At 52.3% G+C, this 12,785-nt stretch overlaps 4 protein-coding genes across 4 annotated transcripts; all 4 read left to right on the plus strand.

The window, feature by feature from the left end:
• Positions 1 to 124: 124 nt before the first annotated feature.
• Positions 125 to 1,088, plus strand: A1O1_01088 (uncharacterized protein; the record flags this gene model as incomplete). The annotated part of the gene is made up of 4 exons (XM_007722002.1): positions 125 to 435; positions 517 to 624; positions 688 to 844; positions 903 to 1,088. The coding sequence occupies 4 exons, from the start codon at positions 125 to 127 to the stop codon at positions 1,086 to 1,088; spliced, it is 762 nt and encodes a 253-aa protein (XP_007720192.1).
• Positions 1,089 to 2,319: 1,231 nt separating this feature from the next.
• On the plus strand, positions 2,320 to 5,717 carry A1O1_01089 (uncharacterized protein; the record flags this gene model as incomplete). The annotated part of the gene is made up of 3 exons (XM_007722003.1): positions 2,320 to 4,214; positions 4,265 to 4,837; positions 4,895 to 5,717. The coding sequence occupies 3 exons, from the start codon at positions 2,320 to 2,322 to the stop codon at positions 5,715 to 5,717; spliced, it is 3,291 nt and encodes a 1,096-aa protein (XP_007720193.1).
• Positions 5,718 to 6,806: 1,089 nt separating this feature from the next.
• A1O1_01090 (uncharacterized protein) lies at positions 6,807 to 7,508 on the plus strand (the record flags this gene model as incomplete). Its single annotated transcript, XM_007722004.1, has 1 exon — positions 6,807 to 7,508. One exon carries the CDS (start codon positions 6,807 to 6,809, stop codon positions 7,506 to 7,508), a length of 702 nt encoding a protein of 233 aa, XP_007720194.1.
• A 2,890-nt stretch (positions 7,509 to 10,398) lies between these two features.
• Positions 10,399 to 11,645, plus strand: A1O1_01091 (uncharacterized protein; the record flags this gene model as incomplete). Its single annotated transcript, XM_007722005.1, has 2 exons — positions 10,399 to 10,604; positions 10,673 to 11,645. The coding sequence occupies 2 exons, from the start codon at positions 10,399 to 10,401 to the stop codon at positions 11,643 to 11,645; spliced, it is 1,179 nt and encodes a 392-aa protein (XP_007720195.1).
• Positions 11,646 to 12,785: the final 1,140 nt, after the last annotated feature.

A 12,785-nucleotide genomic window follows, 5' to 3' on the forward strand; every position in this document is an offset into this window, starting at 1 on the left:
GCCTGACGGGTTGAGTATGCTTGGACTAACGCCACGTTTGTCGTCTATACAATTGATAACCTTCAATTGATAACCTTCAATTGATAACCTTCAATTGATAACCTTCAATTGATAACCTTCAATCATGTCTTCTTATCTGATCACTGGCGCTTCCCGCGGTCTTGGCCTATCACTGACCAAGCTCCTGGCTGAAAGACCAGTCGAAAAAGTCCGTTTCATCGCTGCGACAGCCAGGACGAAAACGCCTGGCCTTGCAGAACTGACGGAGAAATATCCTGGCCGCGTAGCCTTCATACCTCTCGAGGTCACCAAGGAAGAAAGCATCAAGGCTGCCGTGACCGAGGTGGAGAAAGCATTGGGTCCCAATCAGGGTTTGGATGTCCTCGTCAACAATGCAGGCATAGCGAGTCTCACCCCTGGTGGCGTTTCAGAGATGTAGGTTCACTCCTGACGCGTGAGGTTCTGAGCCCATGCGCTGTTGCGGTGTGCAGCGTTTGCTAAGACTTCCAATCATAGGCAGGACCTGATGAGCACCTTGGATGTCAACGTCAACGGACCGCAACGGGTCACTACCGCGTTCCTGCCACTGTTGCGCAAAGGATCCAGGAAGCTTGTTGTCAATGTGTAAGCACCTCATCCACATAAGAGTATGACAGAAGGGATATCAGTTGCTGACTGCCTTTCCAGGAGCTCGACAGTGGGGTCCCTCACATTGGCAAAATACATTGCTATGCTTCCCACGCCGGCGTACAAGATCTCAAAGACCGCCCTCAACATGCTGACCCTCCAGTGGGCTTTCCAGTACGAGAAGGAAGGATTCACCTTCATGGCCATCAGCCCTGGGGTGAGTTTGACTTCTTGATTGCAATGCAAGGCCATCCCTTACTAATTGGTTCGTGCAGTACCTCAAAACAGATTTGGGTGGCAAGGACGCCCATCTTCCGGTAGAGGTGGGATCCAAGGCTGTTTTGGACATTTTGGACATGGCCACGAAGGAGCAGAATGGGAAGTTCTTGGACATACATCTTCCCGATTTCCCGAGTGAGGGAGGGGTTAAGCTCTACCAAGGAGGGGAGATTCCATGGTAAACAATCACCTTCTTGTATGCACCAGAGGATAGCGAGGAGGTTCGGAACATGTCGTGCGAACACGGATCTTCCATACAAGTCCTTTCCGCTGTCAAGTCTCTGCTCGTCCTCATCTGCAGCGCGCTGGCGCAACGTGCCATAGAGATTGGCGCACATGGGATCCGCGTGCCGTAGCTGATTCTCGGGAAACGGTCGGATTTAAAGCCTGTTCATGAGAGGGCGATCAGTTCTTCACGAACAGCGAACGATACGAGGCCTTCTCGGCCTCAATCATCTGCCTCGCCAAAGACCGGCAATCTTTTGAGTCCACCTCTTCGCCAGGTTGACCACTGCAGTCATGCTGGCTCAGTTCAATCGCACTTGTTGCATTAGAAATGACGCAATCCCGGCCCTGCAATATGGAGCAGAGTTACACATGATTCATTTGATGGCTGGTACACTGTTCTGCTCCCTCGACTCATGACTTGCCTCGCGGCGCATCTGAATGAGAACAGCAACCAGAATCTTAGCGCGTCATGCGAGATGGAGCACGATTCGGCGTGAGCATACGGCGATCGCTGCACTCCTGCTTGATTGTGAACGTGGGAACTCGTAGACACTGTCGCGTCTAAAAGACTCGGAGCAGCAACTACTATCCAACAGCTCTGGATCGCCGAGACCATGGGTCCTCTAGACTGCGAATCACATGCCCAGGAATCGCCAGTGTATGCTCAGTGTCGTGGTGTAGACAAGGGAAAGATCACAACTGGTTGAAGATTGGTTTGTCAGGAACTGTGATAGGGGATCATGCCCAAGCTGCGTGTGTCTCCCAATACTTCAGTGCTTCACTTCATGATCAGAGACTTCGTGAAGAGGTAAAGCAAAGTAAATGTATAGGCTGTAGTTCTGAGGCGTCGTCTTCGCCATGGAAATCCAAGTCCAAGAGAAGGTGAAGTGTCAGTGAAGGATAGGAGTAAGAAAGCAACGACCACATACTTAGTACGTACTAGTAGTATTGCACGTGACACCAAATGTCCAGTCTTGGCGAAGCGCAGGTGACATTCAAGTTCTATAGCCCAAGTCGCCCTCCGCTTTTAGAAATTAGACAACATCTCCAACTCGACAACATCCCCCTCGCATTAATAGCTTCTTTTTGTCCTCACCTTCTCTTTCAGCTTACATGACTGGAAGGTAGACCGCTGTCTGCACCCATCGCCACAGAGAAGGATCCGTTCCAGGCCATCGAGCGAAAATGGCTGCCCCGGGACAATCATGGCTCACCCAAGACTTTGGAGGCGACGACGAAGAATCGGACAATGACTTTAATCCTGGCCTTGAGATGGGGTCCGATGCTGAAGCAGATGACGATGACGACCAGAAGCCACGTGTTTCCGCTCAGCGAAGTGGCTCTGCTTCCGAGGACGAACCGGCCGCCGACTCGAAGACGAATGGCAAGAAGTCAGTCTCTCCTGTGAAAGAAGAACGAGAGGTCGCAGCAGACGAAGATGAGGCTGAAGGTGAAGATGATGCAAAGGAGGAAGACAATGGCGAAGATGATGAAGGCGAAGGGGAAGACCTGAATGGAAACGAGGACGATGAAGAGGATGAAGACGAAGAAGAAGACGACGAAGAGGATGAAGATGCAGTTACTAGTCGCCCGCGAAAGCGCAGGAGAAGAGGCCTGAACCAGTTCTTCGAAGAAGAAGCTGAAGTCGACGAAGATGACGATGAACTGGAGGCCGAGGAAGACGATCTTGGTCCTGAATTCATACAAGACACACATCCTGATGATGATCTACCCCCCGAAGCTGACCAGGACGATCGAAGACATCGAGAACTGGATCGCCAGAGACAACTTCAGCAATCGTTGGACGCAGAGCAAGAAGCGGCAAAATTCAGAGAGAGGTACGGGCGAAGAACAACCACTGCCTTGAGCAACAGCTCTTTTGTTCCGCAAAATTTACTCATGCCTGATGTCAACGATCCGAGTATCTGGGGTGTCAGATGCAAAGCTGGCAAGGAACGAGAGATCATTAACAAACTCATGAAGAAATTTATCGAGAGTCAGGGTAGCCGCAACCCCATGAGGATATGCTCTGCCTTTGAACGAGGAGATGGTCCGATGGCTGGATACATCTTCGTCGAAGCCAGGAGGAAGGTTGACGTGGATGATGCTCTGACGAACGTCGCGGATGTCTATCCTAGGTCAAAAATGAACCTCGTTCCGGTCAAAGAAATGCCGGACTTGCTGCGAGTGACGAAGAACAGAGAGCTGGAAGTTGGCGGTTACGTCCGGATCAAGCGTGGTCTCTATCAGGGCGACTTGGGGATGATCGAGAGCGTCGAGACTAACGGTCTGGAAGTGACAGTACGATTGGTTCCGAGACTCACCTACGGCATGGACGAGGATCAAGCCAGACCTGGCGCTGCAGACGCCAAACGCAAACGCCCAAATAACTTCGGACCCGTCAATTCTTTCGCAAATAGACCTCCGCAGCGGCTTTTCAACGAGAACGAAGCTAGGAAGAGACACGATAGGTTTCTCCAACAGAACAGAGGTCTCACCGGTAGAAGCTGGTCTTACAAAGGTGATCTCTATGAAGATGGCTTTTTGATCAAGGACTTCAAGTTGCAGCATCTTATAACTGAGAATGTCAATCCTCGGCTGGACGAGATCACCAAGCTTACAAGGACTGCCGCCGATGGGTCGGAACTACTCGATCTTGAATCGCTTGCGCACAGTCTGCGGAATACAACAGCTGAAGGCAACTACGTGCCTGGTGACGAGGTTGAAGTCTATGAGGGCGAGCAGAAGGGTATCGTTGGCAGAACAGAAGCCGTGACTGGCAACATCGTTTCGATCATGGTTACAGAAGGAGAGCTCACTGGCCAGCTTGTTGAGGTGCCCGTCAAGGGCCTCCGGAAACGCTTTAGAGAGGGTGACAATGTGGAAATCATCGGAGGCAGCAAGTATCGCGACGAAGTTGGAATGGTCCTTCGTATCAAGGATGACAAAGTCACAGTACTTACCAACAACAGCAATGAAGAAATCACAGTCTTCAGCAAAGACCTCCGAGAAGCAACAGGCGCGGGAGGTGCCGGAGCAGGTGCCAGCAAGTTTGATGTGCAGGAGCTTGTGCAGATTGAGTGAGTATACACCTGAATCGTATATTGGCGATGGAGCTAACCCCTTGCAGTCCTACTACAGCTGGATGTGTCATTAGAGCTGACCGCGAGTCTGTTCGGATACTGGATCAAAACGGCTCGGTGACTACCAGAATACCCTCACAGGTCCAGAAGATCGAAGCCCGAAGAAACGCCGTTGCCACCGACAAGAATGGTTCGGAGATTCGGGTTGGCGATGTGGTACGGGAGTCCGGTGGTGAAAACAAGTCTGGAACGATCTTGCACATCCACAGAGGATTTGTCTTTGCTCACAACAAACTTGGGATTGAAAACTCGGGTATTTGGGTGGCCCGTTGCACCAATGTCATCACTACAGCCGCCAAAGGAGGCCGGATCACCGCCCCCTCGACGGATTTGAGCAAAATGAATCCGGCCTTGCAAATGAAGCGTCCAGACATGTCGATGGCTCCACCGCAACGACCTGGGCGAGATCCGCTGCAAGGAAAGTTCGTCCACATCAATAAAGGTACCTACAAAGGCCACCGTGCTATTGTCAAGGATACCACAGCTGGTGAGGCGCGACTCGAACTCCAGACGAAGCACAAGACGATCAACATCAGTAAATTCGACCTTTCGGTCGTGGAGTATGTCATCCCCCTCAGACTCCTTGTTTGGTAGACTATGAGCTAACATTTTACCAGCACAAACACCCAAAATAAAACCAGATACGAAGACTGGATCAGAAATCGCGGCGGGCCGTCAGCAATGCGAGCAGGCCCAGGGTTCTCGGGCTCTCGCGTCCCCGACAGTGGTTTCGGAGGCAGAACCCCTATGGGCGTCATGGATGGAGGCCGAACACCAGCGTGGGGTACAGCATCTCGCACTCCTGCATGGGGCGGCCCTGGCAGTTCTGCCCTCGAGTCCGGCCGGACCCCTGCGTGGAAGGGACCTTCTGGCTCCCAGACCTCCTACGGCGGCGGTGGCATGACTTCTTATGGCGGGCCTGGCAATCACTCAACCTCAGGCAGCCGCACACCAGCTTGGAATGCCGGAGCAAAGACCCCCTATGGCGCGGACCACGGCTTCAGCTCATCCGGAAATTCCGGCTTCGATGCTTTCGCAGCAGGTTCACGTACTCCAGCTTACACCTCCTCATCCCGCACGCCAGCATGGGGTGGCCCTGGAAACGCCGCTTCTGCACCTACGCCAGCTGCGCGTCCGTACGATGCTCCTACTCCCGGCATATCTGCTCCCACCCCTTCGGCCTCGGGTCGCTACGATGACGACGCTTATACGCCGTATCTTGGTGCTCCCACGCCAGGAGCTGGTCCTCAGGATGCACCGACGCCGGCGCCGGGCTTCGCGAAGAACGCAAACAAGGAACCTCTCAAGAATAATCGGCTGGGTTTTGATGCCCCAACCCCCGCCGCCAGCGCACCAACTCCATATGCCAGTGGCGCCTTTGACGCGCCGACACCGGCAGCAGGTGGACCTCGATATGCTGATGACGACGACGAGGACTGATTTCGGAGCATACGGATTGAGGTGATCACACAGCAGTCTCTGGGTACGGAGGATACTCGAAAGAAAATGCGGATGCAGATCTTGTATGATTAGACAGAGCTACCAACCCTATGCTAGGTAGCCCCGGTTTTAGACCTTGAATCTTCTCCGGATAAGCAGGCCTACTTGGATGCAAGAAACGTATCTAAGGCCTGCATCTACTGCTTTGATGATCGTCTCCGCGAGGCGCTTAACAAATTCATAGCAACGCAATTCTTCAGGACGAACCGGGCGGTGCATTTGGGCCAGGAAATGTAGGGAGTTGATCCTGAACGACCCTCATCAAAAGATGTCGCCAGTGTACGAATTAAATGCGAAGGTTGCTGCAAACATACCATCAGAACAATAGCAATACGGTTCCTGCGCACATCGTGGCTGTCATTGCTGCTCTTGCTGTGCCGGTGTACTCCTTCAATCGATCCAGCTTGTCAGCCTTACGAGCAAGGTAAATATCGTGACGCGGGCATATTCGATCGTCGTTGAGAATCGGGTCAAGGCTCCGGCCCAAAGGGGCACTATCACCATACAGTTGTGTCGCATGCGCGCAAGAGCTTGGTCGGACATCTACCGCCATTGAACGAACGGTAAGCCTGCTCGAACGGGGCCATCCTCGAGTCATTGCGCCGATGCTGTACGTTTCATGGAGAACATGTGCTCCCCTCATGTTCCAAGATATGCTTCGGCGCGTTGTAAGGAACTGACTCTGTGCGACAGCTATGCTCGTCGATTAGAGGGTTTCGTCAGACACATCAACGTCAATGGTACCCGGCATGTGGTCGATTCAGCAAAACGGAACAAGTGCAAAGCGCTCGTGTAGACGAGTACTTGCTGCGTCGTAACCGACGACATGAGCCAGTCCTACGCAAACATCGATGAGAGGTGGCCTGTCGCTGATAGATCGTCCATTTATGGTGAAAGTAAAGCCATGGCGGAGAGGATGGTGCTGTCAGCAAACAGTTTCTCTACCAACAGCAGTTAGAGCAGTGACAGAGAACTCGAGACCAGCGGCCGCAAAGGAACTGAAGGCAGGCCCCAGCATCCCATGTCCACATGTGTCTTGAGACCGCGGTCATTTTTGGAGAAGGATACAATCAGCTGATACCTCCCATCCACGCTTGCATTGCAAAAGGAGAGACCCGATTCCGGATCGGAGATGACAGAAACCTGTGGGATGTGACTTACGTGGGTAATGTGGCTGACGCGCATGTGCTGGCTATTGACAACCTGCTACGTTCGCAAGCAAGTTGGCGGAATGGGCTCAGCAACTTGAACCTTGAAGACGGTAGCGGAAGGGGCGAAACAGCGGCAGGCGAAACGTTCTACATCCAGAACAACGAGCCCATCTCATTTCGGGAATTCAGCCTTGCCGTCTGGAAAGAGTTTGGTCACTATCCACCAGCTTGGGAGATCCATATTCCCAGAGCTCTAGAGTGGATACTAGGCTTCTTCGCGGAAGTCCTGACACAAGTTTCCGGGACGCCGGCGACACTGTCTCGCGGAAGCGTAATGGACGCTTGTGCTGTGCGTTATGCCAATGGTAACAAGGCTCAAAGGCTCCTCGGCTATCGCCCGCGAGTAGGGCTTGAGCAGGGCATCAGGACAACTTGTCAGGCAAGCCATCTCCCTTATTTTGGCTTGCTCTTGTCCCATCCTTCCATGCATGTGGCGTTGGAGCAAGTCGTCGGTAGGTTGGCAGAGGATTGTCCTCGTGCTAACGATGCAACGTTGATCAGAACTATATGCGGCGGTTAGATAGATGGGCGACGTGAGGGAAGAATGCTTCGCAAAGCCCTACAGCCGACGTCAATCATTCCCGAGTTTCGGAAATTGTGGTGACATGAATTCACCTCCATTCCCAGGCTACGGATACCTACTTCTGTTGTAACCCTGCCGGCTTCAGGATAGTCGGCTCGTGCAGTCCCTGTAGCTGGTGAGTTTCGCGGAGAAGAGAGGTATACTCGACTGGTGCATTTCGTTCGTCTCAGATTGCTTCCAAATTCAAAATCTGTCGCTCCAAGCAGCGGAAGAGCCATGAAGGACTCGGAGCTCAATACATGCCCAGTCGCGGCTAGGCGAGTGTACTGTGTACACTTGAAGCAGTTAGACGGTCGTCTCAGGTGTTTAAAATCTAGAATCAATCTACTAGGTAGTATGGAACGGTGCCTGGACGCTGACGTCTCTTGTGGTTCGCACCCATACTTGGTTGGCCAATGGCAAGGCCGAAGAAAGATACCACGAGGCCCTAATAGGAAAGGCTCCAGGCACCCAATTCGAGTTCCTTGTTCCTTCCTACCTCAGATAATACCAGTACCTAATTCTATAGGCTAATAATACTCGCTGACGGAGTTCTAGAGGGAAGGAGCACGCGACTGGCAGGTACCTGCCGCAGCCCGTAATCCCGTTGCGCTTGCTTCCGAAACATCTCCCCCTTGCCCAACCCTGATTTCTACATGGTAGCAACGTCGTCTTTGTTCACCTGCTCTACCAAAATACGTGTCGCAGATCAGTGCCGCCTCTTCGCACCCTTCCTCCCTCCTTCCTTCAAGTTGCTCATACCACAGTTTTTGTCGCTGCCAACAGGTCCCTTTTCTCTTGGCAATCAGCAACACTAAGGTACTGGTACCTATCCACAATGCTGGCCTCTTCCTTTCGCCTCGAAATCATCCTGGTCACCACATACTAAAAGCTCACTTCGCTTCCTGAGGACTACAAACCGTCCTCCTCCCTTGTCTCCACCATCGCCCGCATCCGATGGCCACTACGTACCATCCCGCGGGTGCACCCAGTGACTGCGCCCAGTGACTTCCACATCAAAGGGCCCCAGGCCCCAGTTCGGTCATGCCAGCTCTACTCCGTGGTCTGTATCGATCCGCCGTTAGCAAGTTAGCTTGAACCACTTCTGGTTACCTAGGTACCTTTCGGCCGCCGTCAAATTGCACTTCTCTATGAGGGTACTCTCCTCGTCGTATCCGATCTTTTCTATCTCACCATGCAAAAATTCACTATGGCGCGGAGCTCAGCCAGAATGTCCTCCGCGGTCCAACACCTAGTTCACTCTGACCCGCATCTCCGTGGCTTAGTGGTTACAAGGCTGTTCCATGTTCCATGTTCCTTCCAAGGCTTCTTCCCGTTTTCTAGCTGAGTATAACGGCCACCAGCTATTTAGTGGATTCCATGTTGAAGCCTTACTTTGAGAAAAGTCAGCTGTCGCATCAATGGCGGTGCAGATCATGTCCCTGATCGGCAAACAGGGCGGTCAGTTGGGCTTTTGGGCATCATTTGCGCCCAAAATGTAACGATGAAGTTACTTCTGTGGGAAGACCAAAACATAATCACCCCTTGATCTAGTTCAAGCATCGACGAAACCCTTGTCCATGGAAATGGGCTCGTCACCGTTGGGCAGGTCGCGCGAGGCCCTCGTCCCCGAGGCTGCCATAAGGTCGAACCTCTTTCTCATCTGGCGTCATGGACACTGTCCTGAGTTCTTGGCTGGCCTTCATTGCAGAGAGCAGAAGACAACGGCCGATGATCTTTTCTCTGCCCACAGAATCACAAATAGACCATGTTTCTTATTGACCTGTACGGCAAGAGAATCACGTCCAAGGTTGAAGCCATCCTGGATCCTGGGATGTAGTTGGAAGCTAAATCTGGCTGTCGCTGGCTCCCACTCGCCTCGCTAGCCACGCCTCGCAGGTTTATCACCCATTGTTCTCCACTTCCGCCAACAATGGCTGCTGCCTCTTCGAAACTGCCAGCAAACTTGGAGCATTCTTGAGACTGCCCTTCGGTTTCCGTTCGAGAGGTGTCCCATCCGATACCAGGCACATCATGCTCCTAACACTACAAGATGTTCGAGGCACAGGTAGTATCAGTTGCAGCGGGCAGGACCCGCGTGACTACCAACGGATGCGCTCTTCGAGATCTGACACGCATTTAGTGAGCGTCGGGCAGCAACCACGCAAGCATATCTGTCGATGATCAGCAGCGTATGTCAGGCATTAGACTATATCAATGCAATACCATGCTGAGGCACGCTTGACGTGCACTTGACCAATGCCACGAGAAACCAGACGGCTTCCAGAACACTCAAAGACATACACCATCAGCGTCCGAACTCCCAGTTCGCATTATGTGGCGCACGCGGTACATCATTGTTAGGGACTAACCAGCACCGTCCTGTGCAAGGGGGAAGCAACACGTTGACGCCTCGTTCACGGTATCGGCAACAATCCGCCGGCACCTCAGGCATTCTGTTTCAGCCCCTGTCTGGGTGGACCTTTCGTAAGAAACTAAGCAGCCCCGGTGTTGCGGAACGATGTGCATCAGACAAGTTCGAGAATAGCCTTTGGAATGGGTCCTCGAACCTTTGAAGGCCCAAAATGTCACTGCCTTGTCACTTCCATGTGCTTCGTCAGGATTGCTGCCATACGACCGTCCATTGGACTTCGTCTTCTTGTGCCTATTTCGCGATCAGTGTGGTATCGACAATAATGCCCAATATCTGACCGGTGTCCTATGCAGAAACCCGGCTGGCCAACTGCTAAGTCTCTCCTATCAGCATGGCAAGCGAGACACCTACTTCCTGACCTCCTTTTTGTTTGATATCTCGCCCGCGTGCTCATCGTCTTTGGGCACCCTGATCATGTTAGCCTTAACATCTGCAATTGATAATCCTCACTCGACATATCCCCTGAGGCCTGCGCTTGGAGTCCAGTTTGCCCTTAACTTCACCGACCTCAACGTGAGCATGTCCGAGCGGGAGGAATTCTTACTTTCGAGGACACAAGGCCCCGCCATGTCAAGGCCAGTGGCAGAGAGTCCCTCACCCTTCTCAGCCCAAAGGCAGGTGTTCCCCTGGGGGTAGTCGGTCACTGTTCGTGATGTTGCATAGTTCACTGATACCCCTGATACTACAGGTTTGCTCCTTGGTCGTTGTCCCCATATGGTCCTTTTGCCGGCGACTCCAGCGGGCGCATCTCTCCTGCTCGACCGGAAGCGTTACGCCAGAGGCTCCCTCCCGAAATTCACGGTCTGGCGCGTGCTCCAACTGCGACGAATGTAGGCGAAACATTTAGGCCACTGTCTTTCACCTCTCAATCGTCTACCTTCGGATCCGATTTGGGCTCGTTTCTCCAGCATGGTCCGCCTCCAAGATCAAACCCGGACGATCCGACAAGGGCATTGCGACGACAAAGCCAGGACAGCTTCGTGCTACAGACAGGCTCTCCGACCAGCCAGGGATACGCAGAATATGACTTGGAGACGCAGAGCAGGCGTGGATCAGAGATGGGCAGGACTTCCCGCTACCATACTCGTAGGCGACCATTCAACCAGGATGAGTTTGATGGCCCATCCCAACTCCTTCCGCTGCCACTACCTCAACAAGAACATGCCAGGTCACAGGCACTCCCTGCTCTTCCGGTCCATCTGAGTATTGAGGAGCAAGATGAAATCATTGGACGAGTCAACGACATTCTATCTAGCTGCGCGTTCCACTTTGTGGCAAAATATCAGTTTCCAATCCCCCTTGAGCGGGATAAGCCTCGGGTTCGAGCATCTGAGGACCGAGAGTGGACGGAGTGGGCTTATCTTCTGAAGAGGCTGGCGACGAAGCGAAGGATACCAGCTCGGGTCCTTTATGACAATCAGATCAAGCAGTTTGTGACAACCCTGGAAAATTCAATTGCAGTGCGACAGACCAGCAGGGATCAGCAAGTCAGAAGGCCCAGAGATGATCGTTACATGCTGCAACTTGTCAGCGCAGGCACGCAGGTTGCCAAAATTATGATGGACTCCTTGTCTCTGGAACAGCTTGATGCTCTGTATAGACAGACTGAAAGTGTGATTTTCGGACGCAGAAACAGGCTCAGAGGAATAGAGCTACAATGAGAGTTTCACGAAGCTTCCCGTTGGCGATGTTCGTGAAATGGATGGACAGGACCATCATTCTGCTTCTCAAGTTCTCATGTAAGTACCAGTTGACCTCATCCTATGGAACAGCTCCTATTGATCCTTCTTCTACCTGCAGACTAACGCTCCACTTTCACACAGGGCTGCAAGGTTCTACTACAGGAAAAGGCTATGTGCTCTACTTGTGAAGGTGGCTAACTTAGTATCTGTGATTGAACTAAACAAACGGCAACTTCTTAATTTCGAAACACCAAACCGAATGACCGCGAGGTTACTCGATTGAGCTCACATGCGCCTTTCATCGCACGTACATCGGGTAGCGAGCGAGCGAGCGAGAAAGAAAGGAAGAACGACCTGGAAGTGTTGCATTTGCACTTTGAAATGTACTATCTACGAACTACCTCTACTTGGGGCCACTCTCCATTTACTTCTGAATTGCCAAAGCTGGCATATTGGCAACCGATGATTACAATCCGACTTTTCTTCTCACAAAGTGGCACAGCACAGGGCTGGGCTCATGGAGAATTGCCACCAGGTTGCCGCCCAAATACTCATGAAGCCAAGTTCGTTTCACCATGCTGATGATCGATGCATTGGTACCTGATCAATCGGGCACGAGAGAACCCTGCCTCTGCTGGACGTACTGACGCTTGAGACTTCCTCAGCTTTCTGTCCTTGTTCCGGAAACTGTGAAAGATGCCTGGATTCTTCGATTTGCTTGAATGTCTCTCGCTCGACACTAAGTGTACCGCTGCTTACAAGGAAACTTGCAGAGCGAAGAATCGATCAGAGTTTGCGTGGAGTATCGCCAGGAGTGGTAGGGACAACGTGTTCTTCCTTTGGTGTCACCAGTTTCGGCGAGAGAAACGAAGCCGGCTATCATATCTGAAGATCAAGGCAAGTAGATCAAATTCTCTGAACTAATGGTTCCTGGCCAAACCAGTCAAGAGATCTACCAGGTCAGCAGGCCACTTAAAGGTGCTACGTAGACACACAAGGCTCCGTGTAGGGACTCGCCTACTGGGAAACTGAAAACTACTATGCGCTCTATTCGTCAAGCAGACTACTCTGAGTCTAGAGCCTGTATTGAGGATCTCCATCTAAACCTTGCCCAAGACT

The sequence above is a fragment of the Capronia coronata genome, assembly GCF_000585585.1.
Source record: "Capronia coronata CBS 617.96 chromosome Unknown acBCG-supercont1.1, whole genome shotgun sequence".
In the NCBI taxonomy this organism is placed as follows: domain Eukaryota; kingdom Fungi; phylum Ascomycota; class Eurotiomycetes; order Chaetothyriales; family Herpotrichiellaceae; genus Capronia; species Capronia coronata.